The 19,008-nt window shown below is 38.5% G+C and overlaps 1 protein-coding gene across 2 annotated transcripts; it reads left to right on the plus strand.

Moving 5' to 3' along the window:
• The first annotated feature begins 2,897 nt into the window (after positions 1-2,897).
• Positions 2,898-18,644, plus strand: GGH (gamma-glutamyl hydrolase). 2 transcript variants are annotated; one of them, XM_080340499.1, is made up of 9 exons: positions 2,898-3,051; positions 3,554-3,668; positions 4,886-4,936; positions 8,080-8,164; positions 10,977-11,115; positions 11,985-12,091; positions 12,198-12,288; positions 13,562-13,699; positions 16,659-18,644. In XM_080340499.1, exons 1-9 carry the CDS (start codon positions 2,919-2,921, stop codon positions 16,778-16,780), a joined length of 981 nt encoding a protein of 326 aa, XP_080196625.1. In that variant the 5' UTR covers positions 2,898-2,918; the 3' UTR covers positions 16,781-18,644. The 2 variants fall into 2 exon arrangements, with proteins under 2 accessions (XP_080196625.1, XP_080196626.1); XM_080340500.1 differs by having other exon boundaries at positions 3,617-3,668.
• The last annotated feature ends 364 nt before the right edge of the window (positions 18,645-19,008 follow it).

Raw genomic sequence — 19,008 nt, forward strand, 5'->3', positions numbered from 1 at the left:
TAAATGAAACCAGTATATCTTTGCAGGGTGCTGAGTATTAATTGACTGCACTTTTGTACTGACTGGAGTCTATCAGTATGTACGTCTGAAGAGATTTATGGATTCTGTATGTTTCCAATACTGTTTGTAACTGATTAACTGCTAAAAGCTGAATAGTGTGTTGGATATCAGAGACTGATACTGCTTCTGTTAAGTCTTTGGAGACAACTCATCTGTAATAACTCAGTCCAGAACCTTATGCTTAGCTCTTCTATCTTTGTTTGTCATGATGATAGGATACAAAAGAGAACCAAATGTGAACCAGGCAGACTAGTTAGCTGTGGAAATAAGACTACAGGACTCATTTACAAAGAGTGAAAAGAGGCTGCTTTTTGGACTGATTCTCAGGGAAAATGGCTGCTTTGTTAGTTTGTGTCAAATTGAAAATTAGTCAGCAACAGTGAAACATTTGTGCTAATCTTTGTGCTGCTTGTGCAATTCCCTTTTTGTGTTAACACAGTAAATACCCAATTTTATAGAGAAAGGTAGGGAAAACACACCCCCATGTAGCTATTCTTCCAAGGACAGTGTGAATCAGGAGAAGGAACTGGTGAGAGAGTCAACAACCTTGAAAACTCTGGTATCTTTCTTCCCAGAGCTACTGTCTATAGACAAGCTATATGCAGCTCAGATTATGATCACCTTTAATTCCTACTGTAGACCACTGCAGAGGTCAAGAGCAATTAGATGTTTGCAGTATCTATTTGTTTTGGAGGGTGAAGTAGATTATCTTTTGTAGGTCTGAACTTTAGAAGTATTTCTTCTGTGGGTTAAGGGCGCTTGCAGGTCACTTTGGACCTCAGTGTACGAGATGCTGGATATCTTCACTTTATTTTCAGAAAAGTAATTGGCAGCTTACCAGTCTATATCTTCTGTTGGGCACTGGAAGAAATTATTTTAATTTCTGTTGAGCCCTCTTCTGTAGGGGTAATGAAAAAAAAAAAAATCTGTCTTCACTTATTGAAAACAGATTTTTTTAAGGGACATGATTCAAATGTGAACATTGTATGTGTAGAAGCTATCATGTTACATAGAAGCATCATGCTGCAATCCCCAGTATTCAATAACCTAAAGCATTGTTTTACTTTTATTTCAGGTTTTTGTTAAAAACTCTGTAATGCACCAACTGCTAGAGTTTGTTTACCCAATTTTTAGCTCTCCTGTAATAACCCAAGGGGTCTTTGCATTAGCATTATACATTTAAACATTCCATATGAGTTTTCATATAAATGAATCCATAACAATTACCTTGTTTCTCAGGTAGCTAGAAATGCTAACTTTAGTTATTGTAGAATCTTTAGGACATTGGGATGTTATAATAATATATGCTTAGGGGAGAGAAATGAGACTATCCTATTAAGTCAGAAATGTCTTATTTTAGATTATGATTAATACTGCATTATTGCAGAAGCCATTGCAGGCTAACAAAGAATAGCAAGAGGAACAACTTTGAAAGGCCGATAGATTACTTGCTGGTTGTAGTTTCTTCTGTTGTGTTAAGGCCAATGCCAGATACAAAGTCCTTTCCAAACTCACAAGGACTTCTTAAAGTTGTTGTTGTGTTTTTTTTGGTTTTCTTTTGTTTTTCTTCCAGCTCCCTCATTTTCTCAAGTGCATTTTTTATTCTTTCAGAACATCTTTGATACAGAGCTTAAATTTGAAGAAACATTTTTCAGATGATAGATTTTCATACATTCATATCTTTCTTATAGCTTTCTTTTTCTCAGATTGAACTATTTTGTGATATAAGAGCTCCTTAAATAGAGGAGTTCAGTGAAGTGCTAATTCTTCTTTATAAGAAAATAAACTAAGTAGTCAGGCATCTGGCAATTGCTCAAGTGTGTAAATCAAGTTCTAAATCATTTACGAACTGAAGAACTGAAGCTATTGTCTTAATTTTATGCTCCTTTGATTTTAATCCTGGAATGTAAACTACATAAAAGAATGAACTGTGTTTCAGTGAACAGGAAAACTCAAACTCTTCCTATGAACCCAATCTCTAATCATTACTGGTTTATGCAGCAGACTTAATTTGATTGTATATGCATATTCACATGGGCTAAATTTACTTGGTTTTTTTTAATCTTCATTTGGACTACACCAGCTCTATAAATATAATGTCCTAAATGTCTTCAAAAAGATTCTGAGTCTATTATTAAATGGTAACCTGTTGGCATAAGACAGCAGGTAGAGCAGAGAGTGCAGTTATTTTGTCATAGACTGTTAATTATTTTTTAATGTTTACGTGTTATAAAGAAGGTAGGGACTTTATCTAAGGGACAATTGCAGTTGCTGCTGATAATGAGAGAAGATAATTAGGACATTTGCATAATGAATGGAAGAGGTAAGGGCTTTGAGCTGCAGAGTCAGCAAAATGCAACAGTAAAAATCTCCAAGTGCATTATTCATCTCTAAGAAAATCAGGAGTGCCTCTAAAAAAAGCAAGCTGCTGTTAATTGATGCAAATATGATGTACTACTGACTATGCACAGTGCAATGCAGAACGTTTTTAATTTTTTTACGTATTAATATCATTATATTAATAAACCTTTTCTAGTCGGCCCAGTCTCATCTGTCACTTTCTAGTGATCCAAGCGTTACTTTTCCCGAGCAGTGAGACGGGGCCTCAGCAGGGCCGAGACCACCGCCTCCCCGCGGGCACAGGCCGCCGGCGGGGAACCCCGATCCGCGGAACCCCGATCCGGGGAACCCCGATCCGGGGAACACCGATCCGGGATCGGCGACAAGACGACGGCCCCGAGCGCGGCCCAGCGCCCGCCGCCGGAACTACACTTCCCAGCGTGCCCCGCGGCGCGGCGGCGGGTGGGCCAGTGGCTGCGCGGAGCTGTTGGTCCTGACAGGCGGCGAGCGACGTGGCCATGGGGAGCCTGGCGGGGCTTCTTCCCCTCCGGGCCGCCACCTTCCTCCTCCTCCTGCTGCTTCTCGGCGCCGCTGCAGCCTCCCGTGTGCTGCGCGGCCACCTGGCGAAGGGCAACGAGAGACCCATCATTGGTAGGGGGTGGCGGCGGGGGAGAGCGGCGGGGAGGGGGTGACGGCCCCTCAGCCCCCGGCGGCCGCTCCCCGGGGGTTACTGGCGGGTAACACGGCGGCCCTCACTGTCCTGAGGGAGGGAACGGCGCCTACAGCCGGCGTGGAACCCGGTGTGTGTGTGGAGTGAAAGGTTTCCTAAAGCGTGGGTTTGGTTAAAGCTTTTATAGATAGTGTTATGCCGTACATTGTTCAAAAATCTTAAAATAACACTAACTTATCTAAGAGGAGTAGTAGTACTAAATAGTTAAAGCAGGGACGCTGACTCTTAGTCAGATAATGTGTGTTTACTCGGTACCTTGTCACTAGGCAAAGTAATTGATGCACCATTGTGTCAGTGTTTGTAGTTCTTTCAGGTAGTAAATGTAACACTAATGTGGTGTATAGGAAATGGGAGTTCATTTTTTCTTTCTTCGCATGGCATTTGCTACTTGTATAGTGTAATTTTTTTTCTTGGACCCCTCAGGGATATTGTCACAGGAATGCCACTTTGAGAAGTTCCACAGATTTGGAAATTCTTATATTGCAGCTTCGTATGTGAAGTTTTTGGAATCTGCTGGTGCCCGAGTTGTGCCAATAAGGTAGAATTTTATATCCTTAGAAGGGGGCAATAGTTGATTAACACAGGCACAGAAAGCAGTTATGCAGCTTTTCTGAGCGTTTAGAGCTCTTCCATGACTATTTGAAGATGCCACAATTTGCAGGGTGGTTTAGAAATCAGAATAAAAGCCGGCTTGAACATGTAATTTTTTATAGTTCCGTTTATGATAATAACATTTCTTTGAAAAGTTTTATTTTCTTTATCCTGTGTAATTTGCATCCGTGGCTTTTGAAGTTACCTATATTCTGTCTTAACGTATAGTGCCCCATAAATACACGTAGATATCTAGTTATATATACATACGATCATTTGTCACATTCTGTAGCCCTAGAATTCAAGTAGCAGAGGAAGGCTGTCAGTAGTCCTTGAAGAAACTAAAGTCCAGTTCTGCTCAAACTATGCATCACCAACTCCATGTGTTGTTGTGTTTTCCTTGTTGGGTAAAAAGGAACAGAGTAAGTAACAACTGACAATACTTCATAACAGCTATAAAATAGTAAATGCACTGAAGTCAGGTGCTAAAATGATAATTGTCAGAACTTAGAAGCTATACTAATGCCACTGCAGAAAATTACAATAGGATTTATCTGCACAATCCAATAAGAGCACCAGATAAGTGCCTGAATAAGTAGCCAGTGTTCCTCTCGTAGCTGGTGGAGCTTTTAGAATGTTTGCTGTCTAGAAGCTTCATCAATGAATAGAAGCTTCTAATTCTGGCAACTATGTTAGGTGCAGCAAAGCTGGACACTTAGAATATACTCAGTGTATCAATTCTGCTGGAGTGTAATCATCATACTGGTTTGATGGTGTTTTGCGGATGCTGAGGTCTTGCTCATCTTCCCACCTCGCAACTCTGTCTTTGCTGAAGATTGGGTGTGACCCACTGTTTGCAGCTCGGCCCATCTTGGAGTCAATTGGAAACCGGAGTTGCCAGTCTGCAGGAAATAACCACCATGCAACTCATGTAAATGTTAAATTCAACAAGTGTCTGCAAAGGGGTCCCCTGAGTTGTACATGTCACAGTCCTATTTTCAGCCTTGTGGACTGAGCTGTTCCAATTGAAGTGTTTCATTTTATACCGTTGAAAGCAGGCTTTCTACGTATTTTCTGTATCATGTTTCTGTTCAATAATGTTGATATTTTGTGGTTAAATGTGAATATTTCATATATTATGTAACTGTTTTCTTGGTGTTTCAGATTAAATCGTTCAGATGAAGAATATGATAAACTATTCCACTCCATTAATGGGTAAGTTTTGAGCACTGATTTTCTGTTAAAAGATGTGATAGTTTTGGTTTTGAGCTCTACTGTGCTCACAAGAATACTGTCTTTCTATTCTCTTGAGAGGTCATGCTGAGTGCTGCAGACATATAAATATGTTCTAAAGACAAAGAGAGCACCATTTCATCCAAAGTCAGTCTGCTGCCTTTCCTTCCTTGAGGAGCACGTCAGATAATCGGCAACAGTGCCATCTTGGCATTGTCCTGTGCTTGTCTGCAGACAGACCAAAGTGGCATTGTAGTGGTTAACAATTGCACAAGTGAAATAGCTCACTTCTTCTTTGTTAACGCTTCCTTCTTCCTCATTTGAGTCCATCACTTTAGTTTTGATATTTAATAGCACTTGCTGGGTATTCCACCCCTGTTCCTACCCTTCTTCACTTTTGCAGTACTCCTCACATTTCATCTATCATAAAAGTTTCCGATTTCCAGTCTCTTCTACCCATTTTTCTGTGGGTGCTTTCTTTCTTGCTACTTGAATGGCCCGTCTTGCCTGTTGTGATTCTGCGGCTTAGGTCTTTGCTTGACAAACATTCTAATTTTTCAGCTGACCTATGGCAACTGTCCACCTGTGTGCTTTTCCTACATTTTAAATGTGGGCTATCTAATTTAACACATTTAATTGTGGACTAAGCGCAGGCATAACCCTTTATAGTTGCTGTCTGCTAAAAGTGCACTTTAGAAGAGTCAAGTCAGCTGATGCTACACTTCACAGGCTTGATTTTATGTAAGCCCATGGCGTGTGATTAGGTTACTTGCAGTCATGAGATGAGGATCTTAAATCATGAATATTTTTGTTAGGCTTATGCATATACTAGGATGTTAATCAACATATGTAGAATTCGCAGATTTAGACCTGTGGCTGTCTGGGGAGAGCATTGTCCTCTGCTCCACAGAATGCCCTGTACACCAACATGTGGGTCTTCACAGTCTTCTGGTATGAGCAAGTATAAGACAGTGACGCTTCTTCCCTTGTGGCTTCTCATGTTGGAGTCAAAATGAGTAATTTCATCCCTTTCTCGTGGCTGCCAGCGTCTTTTTCATTGCCAGAAGGATTTTCACCAGTGGGCTCTTCAATTATTTCTACCTCATCACCTTCCTTGATGTAGAAGAAGGTGTTAGGCAAGTAGATCCAGTTCTCTTATCCTTCTGTCATTGCAGTGACTGGCAGTGGGTTTGTGCTGTGTAGGTGGGTAAGGATGGTCTCTATTTCCTCTTATTGCTCTCTGCTGTTAGTTAATGGCTTCCACACTATAGCTGTGTGTAAATAACAAATAAGATCTCTGGAGGGAAGGACTTTCCATTATGTGGAAACTTACAATAAGAAAGAGATACATTGATCTTTCATGTAAGAGGTTAACTCCAGATTCTTTGCAGTTGGAAATTATTTATTATTAAACACCACCTTCTTAAAATCGTGAAATTTGCTATAGTAGAGATGGAATTTTATGAATACAGCAATGTACTCCTGAAGTAGCCTTTGAAATTCAATCAATTAACCAGTTAGAGATACTGGAATAGAAGTAGTTACATTTCAATGTGTATATGACAATACCAAGCCATTAGCATTGCTACTTAATGGGTTACTTCCTTTTTGCATTAGCAGAAATGACAATTGTTTTTCCTAATTAGTATTGGCCAGTTTTTTTTATTTGAACAACAGGAACAGGTGAAGTGATTTTTCCAGCACTTCCATGTAAGCCTCATTTATCTAACTAGATATTTGTAGAAATCTATTATCTGGCCTGTTTTGAAAATACCTTCACCTGTGTTCTTTTTCTATATTGACACTGGAGAGTAATGTGATTTATATTTTTGTGAATACTGCTCTACTTTTCCACTAAATACTTGGTGGCTTTTGCATGGTCCTCTGCCTCATTAACCCTAAAATAAACCTGGTCACAAGGATTTAAATGCACATGCACTCTGCAAATGCTTGGGATCATTTGAGATGTTAGTTGGTTTTGGCTGCTTGTTAGTATCTCACTGATACAGGTTGCCATTTCCAGAGCACAGAAAGGTAGAGGAAAACCTTCAGCCATTTTGGTAAAAAATCAGCAACTGATATAGGCGGCTTGAGTAAATTTAATTGAGGTTCTGCTGCAATGGGGTTAGGGAACACTCACACATTCAGTTCTGTCAGTTTTGCCAGTACTGTTCCAGTTGCAGCTAGGAGAGACTTCCTTTATTTCATCTTACTGTCTCTGATGGTACTTGATTACTTTCTATATCATTACATGCACATGTGAAATCTCTGCTAGACTGTACTGAGTCTTTAATGGTGTTTGGGTCTGGGGACCCACACAGAGAATTTCCATTGCTGATTATTTTTTTGTGGTAGAAAAAGATTGTGCACTATTAATTTGAAATTGTCTCTGAGTCTTCTTCAGCTGTACTAGATCCCGTGTGATGAAAGGCTATGGCCAAATGTACTTTTTTCCTTTTTTAACAGAAACTTTTTGGTCTGTGTTGTCTGCCATAAGAACTCTGCCAGGGCTACAGTTCTTTATTGAAACTGAACACGATGAACTGAGATTGAGGGCAGGATTTTAAAGTGCCAGGGAGTATCGGCTAAGAGTCAGGACAGGTTTTGATGGAGACATGGCACATAACCCTTTTGTATACCAGCTGAAATCTGTATGTTTTGTGTATTTTCTCTTTGCTCTCTTCTTACATTGCACTAGACTCAGTCACTGCTTTATAATAATAACCATTCTTCAGTATAAGAGCACTGAGATTCAGGATAAGATTCAGTTAAAAACTAGAAGACCTAAACTTAGCTGTCTGCATGTGCACTAGCTGTTTAAGGTCATGTAATTAATGGGATGCTAGTCAGTACAGCCAGTGGAGCCTACAGGGCTGTTCAACCTACTGACCACTTAGGTGTCTGCTCTAGAAAACCTATTCAAGTCTCTGTTGACTTTTCTGACTAGATCCCTGCTGTCCATAATAGAAGCTTAGATGTGTGTCTATAGATTTTTGAAATGTAGGTGTCTTAATGTAGACTCAAATCCTACCCTTAAAACTACTATCAGACATTTCTCTGTGTACATTGTCCAAGTTTTAGTTTGGTCACTGTTGCTAATCAGATTCTTGGATGTTGCCTTTCAGGGTACTTTTTCCAGGAGGTGGTGTGGATCTTAAGACTTCAGAATATTCCAGGGTTGCTAAGATATTTTACCACAAGGCATTAGAGGTAATTACTAAGGAACAGTCTGTTCTTGTTATCATCACTTTTCAGAGATCAAAATGACAGGGAGGATTATATTTTTCATAGTTTTGCATTGGAATCCAGTGTGTTAACTGTAAGCCTGACAATAAGTAGCTTATTGCTGGCTTCTGCATAAAAAATCGTTTAATACCTTACTATTCAGACTTCTGACACCCTCTCCTGTTACATGTTGTGTCATGGTCTTCAACTCCCAAGTTCTTCAGATGAGAACAGTATCTTTTATTTATTGTACCTCGGGCTTTATGGCTGTGTGGAACTTCCAATAAAGTAACCATAATGCCTTCCAGAAGCAGAGAATATCCATTGACGTTGAACGCTGAACAAAGTTATACATAAAAGTAATCATTTGTTGAAGTCTTATGCTTAAAGATTAGACTTGGAAAGAATTCTAGAGAAACTCTCAAATAAACCAATTTACAATAACATAGCATTAAAGCCTCCCTTTGCATATGTGTTACAGCTAGTGAAACACGTTTATTCTCACTTATCTATAGGCAGATTTAAAAATATTTCTGGAGGTGCAGATGAGGGGCCTGCATTAGCAAGTTATATTATTTTACCCATTTCTTTGCCTTGGTAACTGTAAATGTAGCAGATTTCTTAAGAAACACTAGCTTAATATATAACATGAAAAAAAGGTGGAAAGAACACTTGAAAGTTTATATTCATTATTTTTTAATATGTGTATGATCATTAGCTTTACTAAGAGAATACTGAATTTCTGGGAAAGCTCATTCTATCAAAGAACATCAGGAAGGATCTGAATCCTTACTGAAGATTTAATTCTCTTAGAGTGTAAGGGTTGTTTTTTTTCAGATAGTAGTCAACACATTTTGAAGTCAAATTTGCATTGTGGAAAAGTGTGGAGATTCACAGAGCTTTATATACAATCCCTACGATATGTTAAGGATCCTCTGTGTACAAATTGAATAAAAATTTTCTTCCTTTTTTCCTCTTTACTGACTTTTCAGCTAACACTGATTGAAATTATTACAGAATTCATACTTCAGAAATTTTGCCCAATTCTAGAGGTTGTTCTGAGTAGTGCTTAAACTCATGCCATGGTAGGAGCATTCATTGGCAGTGAGGGATTCCTCATCTACCCTTGCTGCTGACTTCCCGACAGCCGGCAAGGAAAGCACAGGTAGTGCCTTCGTGGGACCAGTGAGCTGCTGCAATTCAGTAGTTTAAGCTTCCTACTCTTCAGTCCCCATGGCACCACTGTTGTTATACTTTTGTGTGTCTTTCTTCATGGTGATTGTTGGTCTGTTGCCTTAAACCTAAATCTTGCAAAAGCTGTCTTGCTTTTCTGTAAGAATCTCATTTGTCTCTTTGAAATCGCTCACTGTGTGAAGTGCAGCCTCTGTCTTCGTATTCAGTACTGAGGCAAGATTTCTTGTGGTTGGCAGTACTCTTACAAAATTCTATTGACATTTCATAATGATTAACTGTGTTGTATATGTCATAATTTTAAGCTCAGAGAGGCAGGTTTATTAGGTGGTATGTATACTTCAGGTGAGTTAAAAGCAGAATATTTTCAGTTCATCATAGGTAACCCTTATTACTAAGTCATTATTTTCTGTGCTATTTGTGATGTTTGTTTTGATTTTCATTTTTTGAGACTTAATTATAGCTATAAAATACTGACAGTTTTACTAATGTAAGCTACAATAGTCAAGAGTGTATTAGCAGGTACAGAATTGAGTTAATTTTATGGGGTTTTTTTTAAACGTATGAGGGCTCTTTTTCTCTTAATTTTCAAATGTTCATAATGAGAAATTACTTGGTTTGGCTTTGCTTTAGTATGAATAGAGGATGCGAAATGCTAATCCTCATTAAAGTCAATAGAGTTTTACTAGCCAGGCAAAAACCTAAATGAAATACTGTTTTCCAGCTTTTAAATTAGGTTTTAAAATGTGATGTCTTGGGTGTTGTTTAGTTCATGCTTAGCCTTCAGGCTAACGTTTATTAAAAAAAAGCAGGGAGATGGCACAAAATGTTTATGGTTCAGTTGTAACTTTTCTTCAGCCATAGTCTATTTCTTGCCATTAGTGGTTTTATTCCTCGCTTACATGAAAGATAGACAGTGAAGTTTCAAGTCCTTTGTGTAGCCATGCATGATGGGTGGTCCTGAAGATGCTGCATTATTATTAGACTTCTTTCTGTAAATCTTCAGTGTTTTGCTCTGAGAAGCACTTATATGGGCTTTCATTACCATACTATCAGCAATGCAGTAGGGTGACATTTTTATTCTAAGCCTATAATTTCAGCTTTCTCAAAAATGGTGATAGGGCGGGTTATGCGTAACTTAAAAATGTTTAGAAACGAGGTAAGAAAGACTACTCAGATTTCACAAAAATGAGAGTTCTGAAGCATCCCAGTCTATAACATGTGCTTACTATCAGAAATAAAACATACAAAAATGTGAATTTCCACTGTACTTATTTAAGTGATAGGAAGCTATTTGTGTTCTCTTTTTGCTTTCCTTTTCTCCTTTTTACTTTTGTCTCTTGCTTTTTCACTTGCCTGTCAATTTTCATTCTTTTGAAAATGATTGTCACTTTTTATGTTGCTTAAATTCCCAATTTATCTTTCTGGAACACAGATCCAAAGCTGCTAGTTAAACAAGCATATAAGAATGTAACTTAAGACCATAGCAATGCTAGCAATAGGATTTATGTTTTCTTAATACAGATGTGTGGCCACAGGCATATGGACATTGAAAAGGGCCTTTGCTATGTGTTCATAACATGCTTTGTTGCTTTTTATTTTGAAGGCTAATGATAAAGGAGATTATTTTCCAGTATGGGGAACATGTCTCGGACACGAAGAGCTTACATATCTCACAAGTGGCGAAGTTTTACTTGTTAATACCAAGACAAATGGTTTTGCACTCCCTCTGAACTTTACCTCAGGTGAAAAATTCCGTTGTATTGGATGTCTGAGTTTTTCTGAGAGCTGCTGTGGTTTGTTTGTGATAAATATGCAGGCGTGAATGTTTGGGAGGTTCCTGATGATTAGCTTGTTAAATTCTTTCTTATTAAGTTGCCATGACTGTTTTTAGAAAGTCAGTGCCAACTTTATCACTTCTAAAGCAGAGATATGAGCAACAGCCATGTGAAAACAACAGTAGTCAGCAAAAAGACACAGTGACTCTTTGAGTCATTTGATAATTTGGACCTACAAAAATAATGTCGCTTTAAGTCCCTTTTTGTTACCAAGTTGAACAAAATTCACAGGTCCGAAACCTATCGAAATCAGGGAGCAGGTCATTTTAAAGTTTACAGATTGTATCTTTCCTAATGATGAATATTAGCATTGCTGTCCCACTAGTACAGTATTGAAATCAGAAGATATCCCTTAAGATAGAGCTATGCCACTCAGCAACACTGGTGAAATGTGGCCTCTGTTGATACTTTATCCTTTAATTTGTGAGTAAGCCATCTGTGGACCATGTAGCATTCAAAAATTCCATCACTTATGCTCATTGTGAATGGAAAGATCATTGAAATGAATGGTAAAGAACGATGTTTATTGAGAACTTAGGCAGCAAAGTTGGGTCCTCTGTATGTCAAGACTGGAGGACAGTGGTAACAGCGTATTGGAAACCTGTACTAGTTATTTCACTGATTTTCCTTGCATGTGTTCTAAAATCATATGGTTATACTATAGAAAAAAGTTTACTTTAGTGCAGTATTTTATTAAATTTGTCTCCAGTATTAGTCCATCTGTTAGCAGCTTGGGTAATGGACAACATCCTTTTTTAATTTTTTCTTTGTAATAGCTGCAAAAACCAGTAGATTATTCAAGAATTTCCCTGATGATGTATTACATGCATTTGCTACTAAGCCATTGTCATCAAACTTCCATATGTGGAGCCTCTCCATGAAGGTATTTGATTATTTTTTTTTCCTGAACAGAAATGCATTTGCTCTGTTAAAACTAGATATAAATGAGCAAATAACATATTTTTTTTCTTTTCCCCTCCTTATCACAGAATTTCACAAAGAATGAAAAGCTTCGTAATTTCTATAATGTTCTGACCACTAACACCAATGATGAAGTGGAGTTTATATCTACCATGGAAGGTAGGGAAATGAATTTCCTTTGTGAACTGTGACCATAACAAACTAATTCTTTAGGGGTGTAGTGGCACTGATGTTAATTTGTACTGCAGGCTTGCTGTTAGAATAGCAGAGTGAGCATCAGCTCTGTTGGTGCTCTGGCTGTGAGGAACACGCCCTCTTTGTGGAGATATTTTATCTTATGAGTATGTATCTGTGAGCCTAATTACTGACTTGTCTCACATGCTGTTCCCCTTCCAGATATGCTGTTACACTTTAGCACTGGAGTATTTCAGTGCTGTGGTATGAAGTGTACAGCACTTGTCCTGTAGTAGTTTAATCCCTGCACAATTCAATGTGCCTCTGTTGCACCTTGTTTTCTGTCTGTCTGCTTATGCTTGTGTTCCTGTGATGCTCTGTATCTGTTTGCTCTAAGGAAGAACAATTCAGAGTACTGAGGTAACGGCAACATCCCTCGTTACTTTAGCAGCAATACTAGTAATCAGCCTCCTCCAAAAGCCTTCTGCATTACTTGTCTTGTGTATGTTTTGCACCAGGCTTGCTCAGCTCAAAAAACAATTTAGCTCTTTAGGGGGTGTTTTATCTTGATCAGTGCACTATTAGCAGCTCTACAGTGAGGCCCAGCTGCTGGCCCATGGGATTCCTCTGGCCATCCTCCAGAAGAGGAGAAGAGCAGTTTGATCAGAAAAACTGATTAGGCTAATGACAGACATCTCCTGTGCCTGCAAGCGGTTAATCACGAAGCAGTCATCAACTGCTGTGCTGCTATTCTCTGTTAATCGAGTTAAGGACTGGTTTCTCCCTGTGGGTATCAGGTCTGGCACAGAGCAGATGGCAGCTGCCCCTAGACTGATTGGGCCTTGAAGGAGAACCTAAGACTTGGATCTGTCCCATGGAACTGCCAGAGGTTTCCTTTATGCCTTTGAATATTGCATGTTGAGTGTTGCTGGCAGTAGATAGGACGTTTTGAGACTGATACACTTGTAACACTACTTTTTAGTTTATACCTATATATATAAACGTTCTGAAATGAATAATAAAAAAAGTGATGTACAAAAATCTTCTTGCATGGATTGAGACCCTTCTTTTACAATATCCATTTTGTTTCCTTTCAGTTCTACTGGAGTAACAGTTTCAACTTGCTGTTTAAACTGTTGTGAAACTGTTGATAAGCGAAGTGTTTTTATAGCTTATCCTTTGAGTTTCTTTTGCAGTAAAGCTAAGCATGTAATTCTTAAGGCACAGACTTTTCTTATGTGCTTTGTGTTTGTTGCAGCATACAAATATCCAATTTATGGTGTTCAGTGGCATCCAGAGAAAAATGCTTTTGAGTGGAAGGATTCACCAGGCATTCCACATTCCCCATCAGCTATAAGAGCAGCATATTATATAGCTGACTTCTTCGTTAACGAAGGTAAGACATTTGTTATCTATAAATGTTGTTTTTTGGAGAGAAAATCTTTGAAGATGACAGACCTCCTTTTTGGCTGTCAAAGTTCAGTACCTCTTACTGCTTTCTGAGAAGATTATTCTGCAAACTTTATAGCCTTATAAAAAAACAAGGGATGCTAGAAATAGAATGGCTTGGTAAAAGTGACATCAAAAGGCCAGACATTCCACTAATTCTTTTCAGTAAACTGACTCAAAAGCATTGTTTGTGCTATGCCTATCTACCATTTTGAATGGTCACTGTAACATTTTAGCCTCCCTTGCACAAAGACAGTGAAACAAAAAAAATACTCCATTCATAATTTCAGAGGTTTCTTTAGTTCCAAACTGAGTGTCACGGAGGCACCCTGAGGTTAATTTAAGGGACAACAGGGTCCAAAACAACTTTTATTAAACCGGTGAGAAACAGGGTTTTAGTACTCCAAAGTGACTTAAATAAAGGTTCGGATATCAGTTGAGGAAAATTATTAAGGGGGCAGCAACTAATACAACAGGCGGTCCACAGAGTGCATACACGTGGCTTCACCCAAAACAATGCCGGAGCCGGCCCTGAGTCCCGGAGAAGAACACACTTACCTGAATACGGTGCGGGATTATTTTTAAAGAGATACACGTACTCGTAGTGAGTACGGGAAGTGTACACTCACGATTCCTGCGAGGGTAAATTTATAATACACTCGCAATCCTGCGAGGGTTAATTTACTTACACGTGCAAATGTGCATGGAATATTACATGTGCTTACATGGAAGCACGGGAGGAAAATACACTCGCGATTGTGTGATTGTGTGAGGAAATAATTTAAAGTACGCATGCAAATGTGCACGGAAAGTTACACGTGCATATGTGCACGAAAAGTATAAATATACTCGCAATCCTGCGAAAAGTTTTACTCACATCCGTGGCGGCGAGGCAAGTGGAGACTCCATCCCCGGGAGGGGGGCTCTCGGCGGCAGCATCTTGCTAGTGCTCCGAGAGACCCGCACAATGGGCAGAGTCTTGACGAGAGTCCCGTTTTTATCTGATCAGACCTGACTGTAGGCATTCTAGAAGCTCCTCTGCACGCCCACTCACTGGTGCCTTGGCACTCCCTTCTCCTAATGGCCCTGGCCAGGGAGCTCTGGGGCCAAACAAAAGAAGCTGTTAGCCTCAAGTAGCAGAGAAAGAAGGGAGATGTGCCCACTCCTTCATACTGAAGGAGGGAGGGGGAGAGAGGGGGCAGAGAGGGGAAGTGAGGGGGGGGTTGCATTCTGCCACACTGAGTTAGAGTCATTCAATGTATTCTCAGTTTTGCTTGCAAAATACATGTGCCAAGATTATAAATACTACTTGGGCAGTATATGGATGTATCAAAAGGATGAAATACAGTGCCCAACATTTATATACTATAGAGAGCATAACAAGTTTTTAAATTCTACAGAGCTTCTGTAAAAGCTGGAAATAACTGATGTGTAAAATTTTTAAAATTTATTACACTTTTGGTCTATTCATTATAAATAAGCAAGATATAAATACTGGAGTATTTGAAGGGATCAAACTTGTTTTATTCCTTTATTTATACTTACTAAACCATTCTGCTGAGACATCATTTTCATATTTTAAAGTGACTGTTTATGAAATTGTCTTACTTGATTGAGATTATGAAGAAACGTAATCAATAACCTAATAGAGTTTGGTCTCTAGAGTTGATCCTTAATAAAGAGAGTCACCTAACTGGAGAAAGCACGTAATGATTCTGTGGTTTAAAGAAATGCAACTTCTGCTGACTTGGTCAGTGAGAGTATAGAAATAAAAGTTTTACTTTGTACAAGTTCAAGACTCTTTTTTGCAATATTTAGTCCTACTCCCATTCACTAAAAGGTAGCAAAATCATGTAAAATTCCTTGTCAGTATCCATAAGCTTCGTGTATCTTAAGAATTTTGATAAGGTTCTTATGGGAGACTAAGACAAAATTAAAGGGGAAAATAGAAGAAAGTATAGTATGCGTCTGTTTTCTTTTGTAGTCTTAATTCTAGAATGCAGTATGTTTTCTAGTTTTGTTTGCTACGTTCCCTGCTATCTGTCTGCACGCTGTAGTAGAGGCAGAAGTAAGCTTACTTAGGCCGTTATCCAAGTAAATGTAGCAAAAGAAGTGCCAGCTCTTAAGTCCTGTTGAGACACAGTACATGAAAGTTCTTTCATATATGTATACACATATAATGAGCTTGTGTGTAGTACCACACAGATGCATCACTAGCTTTTGGATCTGTTGACCTTCAATTCTAGTAGAGCAAACTTCTGTCAGCCAGCTGCATGTGTCTACCCCTCATCTCTTATACCAAATGACAAGTTACTTTTCATTACCACCCCGATCTGTGTACAGCTGCTCTTAACGAGTACTTCATATTGTAATGTTGCAATGTGTAGTTGATAGTTTTAGAAAATAAGCCACAGGGTGAAAAACAAACTGTTTTCAGCTGGCAAAATATACTCATCTGTGATCACTTGATAACTAAACCATTCTACCAAAATATCATTTTCATATCTAAAATCTTAATTTGAACTTGTGTAGAGTTGCCAACATGATAAACCAGACAAGGATTCAGTTTGTACTGTAGTCACCAGCACAGTCTGTGCTAACAATGCAGCTTCCAGTAGACTGATACTCTTTCAGTGTTACAGGTATTGGTATCTCTGGTAGGTACTGCCAATATCTCATGGATAAATATTTTTGTACAGTCTTGGCTTTAAATTAATTATTAATTTTCTCCCTCTCTGGTAATAAAATATGCTGTAACCAGCTTCCTGAAGATGTATCTTCACAGTTCTTCACTTATAAGTTACTGTAATTCCATTTGCTGTTAGGCTACACAGAATAACTGCCTAGAAAGTTGATTTCAGGGAGGATAACAGTAAAGTGATCTGTACTTTTACGATGTTTTACAGCCCGGAAGAGCCTGCACCATTTCCCCAGTGAAGATGAGGAAACAAAAGAATTGATTTATAATTATACTCCAGTTTATACAGGAACATTTTCTTCATTTCAGCAAATCTATTTTTTTGATTGAATGTCATGTCAAAGGTGCAGTGTTGCTATTTATAAATGTAGTTATTTGTCAGCATTGTGTAATTAAGTTGACATAGTGCACTGCACATGACAGAAGGCCAGAAGAGTTCTCTTCCTTTACAATGATTTATCCTGTGTTTCTTTTGCACTGTTGGACCATTAATATAAAAATTTACATTCAATAACATGGTAATTGTCTTGGATCACACTTTAAGGTAAGCTACAGAAAAATGCATTTTTCTTCCAGGGAAGAGGTCTTGATTTTGCTTATAAACTTGGAAGTAATAATGTTTAGTACAAGGAAAAAACACGGTATTCATATATTTTAAAAGATGAGAGTTATCTTTGTAAAATGTTGTGGACTATGATAGCACTAGAGGCTTAGGTATGTTGCTTGGTAAAATCCTATCCTTTTCAAATTATTTAACACACGAGACTCTTGGGTTTGTTGTAAATATGTGTATGTAACCAAGTTCTTGACAGGGACTATTTTGTCTTTTGAAAAATTGACCAAAATAGTAAGGAGGCGTGATAGCAAAGAGACATTTTAGACTAAAAAGCACGTTATATCTCATTTGTGAAACTGTTTCTCTTGTACATTCAGCATTGTTTGGAGTGTTTATACCTTGTGATATCTACAGAAATATGAGGATGCACTGAAACTGGAGTCAGCAGACAGATACTATTATGAGATGCAGATGTCTGGGGTTTTTTATTTAAAATAATGTAAACCTAATTTGTTCATTACATAGTCTGATTTTTCCTGTAGCTACTGGATAGACTCTCACTTTGAGTCTGGAGATAGTTTGCTACTAACTTAGTAAAGGCAGTAGTTTCTTTCTGTCTTGTTGGATAGTTTAATGCAGCTGGAATTCAAACAGCAGTTGAATGTATATGAGAAAACTATTAATGTTGACATAATGTGATAATAGCAGTTGCATTCAATACACTGTGATACCTTTTTTCTTTTTGTTTGCTTTGTTTTGGTGCACACTTAGTAAAAATTTTGTTCAGTGGTTTTATGTGGTGTCCAAAAAGGGACTAAGATGAAACTCTATTGCACAGCTCCCAAACTCTGTTAACATCAATAGGGTTTTGGAGTTTATGAAGAATTCAGGTTTGTATCTCAGCTGTGTTTTGTAGTGCTTTATACTCTGAAGTACCATATCTGAATAAAGCTGATATGTTTCTCAGGTTTTTCAAGTAAAAGACGCTCTACTTGTTCTTTATCGTGAAACAACTGTGTAAGAGAATGTGAAATGCATTAGTTAAAAAACTATAAGGAAACATCAGCTGTGACTAACAGAAAGGCACTACCAGTTAATTACAAGCTTAAATGTGGTATTGCAGACTACTTCTACATTTGTCAGATCAGCCAAATTTAGTAAATGGAACTAGTTTTTAATGTAAGTGACTTTATTAACTATATTAGCTGACTCCTGAGTAGAACCAAGTGTAATAAGAGGATTATATTCTACAGTTGCATATGAATGTTGCACCTAAGAAACCAAGTCCAGTCTTCTACTTTTTGTTCAGGCTGAGTTCTTTGCAATAGCTGTAAGAATTTGCTGAACTAAAGAGGGCAGGATTTAGCCTTAAAAACAGGGATCAATCTTGCAAGTGAAATGTCTGCTAATTGCAATGGTAGCAACTAGTCTTTAAATGTGTAACTATAAGGAGTCCTGTGTGTAATACAATGAGAAAACAGTGTGTTTATCATGAATTTGTATGTTTCTTTCCTTTATATCCTTTATCTTGAAAGCCTTATTTGATAGAATCCATGATTTTTCTATGATGCACAAAATAAACTTTTATTCAAGCAGATATGTATTTTTATTCTCTTTTAGATACCATGAATAAAGCACTAACAGTCATTGCCTTTGTATTTCTGTCTGTGACAGTCACAATTCACGAGGCTACTGTAACCTGTGTTCACTTGGTGTGGTCATGTCAGCAAGTCAGGGTGAGGATAAATGAGATCCTTGGCCCAGCACAGGCATACCTACAGCACAGCTCGGGCAGGGACCCATGCCCAGGGCCTGAGCTTAAATGCACTTGAATGTGGCTGTTGAGTCAAGGGGAAGAAGTTTTCAACAAGGCTGCCCCCAGCTCTTGCTCATGCAGCCCTGTCTCAGCAGGCTCATCCCAGGTGCAGTGCCAGAGCTCGCTTGTGTGTGGGCAGCCTGTCGTGGTTTAACCTGAGCTAGCAAAATAACTGCGACAGCTGCT

Source organism: Nesoenas mayeri (assembly GCF_963082525.1).
Source record: "Nesoenas mayeri genome assembly, chromosome: 2".
In the NCBI taxonomy this organism is placed as follows: domain Eukaryota; kingdom Metazoa; phylum Chordata; class Aves; order Columbiformes; family Columbidae; genus Nesoenas; species Nesoenas mayeri.

Bases quoted from the DNA above. Each gene is read 5' to 3' on its own strand.
- GGH (XM_080340499.1), top strand. From the start codon at position 2,919: ATGGGGAGCCTGGCGGGGCTTCTTCCCCTCCGGGCCGCCACCTTCCTC. The intron at 12,289-13,561 runs GTAGGGAAATGA...TGTTTGTTGCAG, and splicing joins GTTTATATCTACCATGGAAG to CATACAAATATCCAATTTAT. The intron at 13,700-16,658 runs GTAAGACATTTG...GATGTTTTACAG, and splicing joins TGACTTCTTCGTTAACGAAG to CCCGGAAGAGCCTGCACCAT.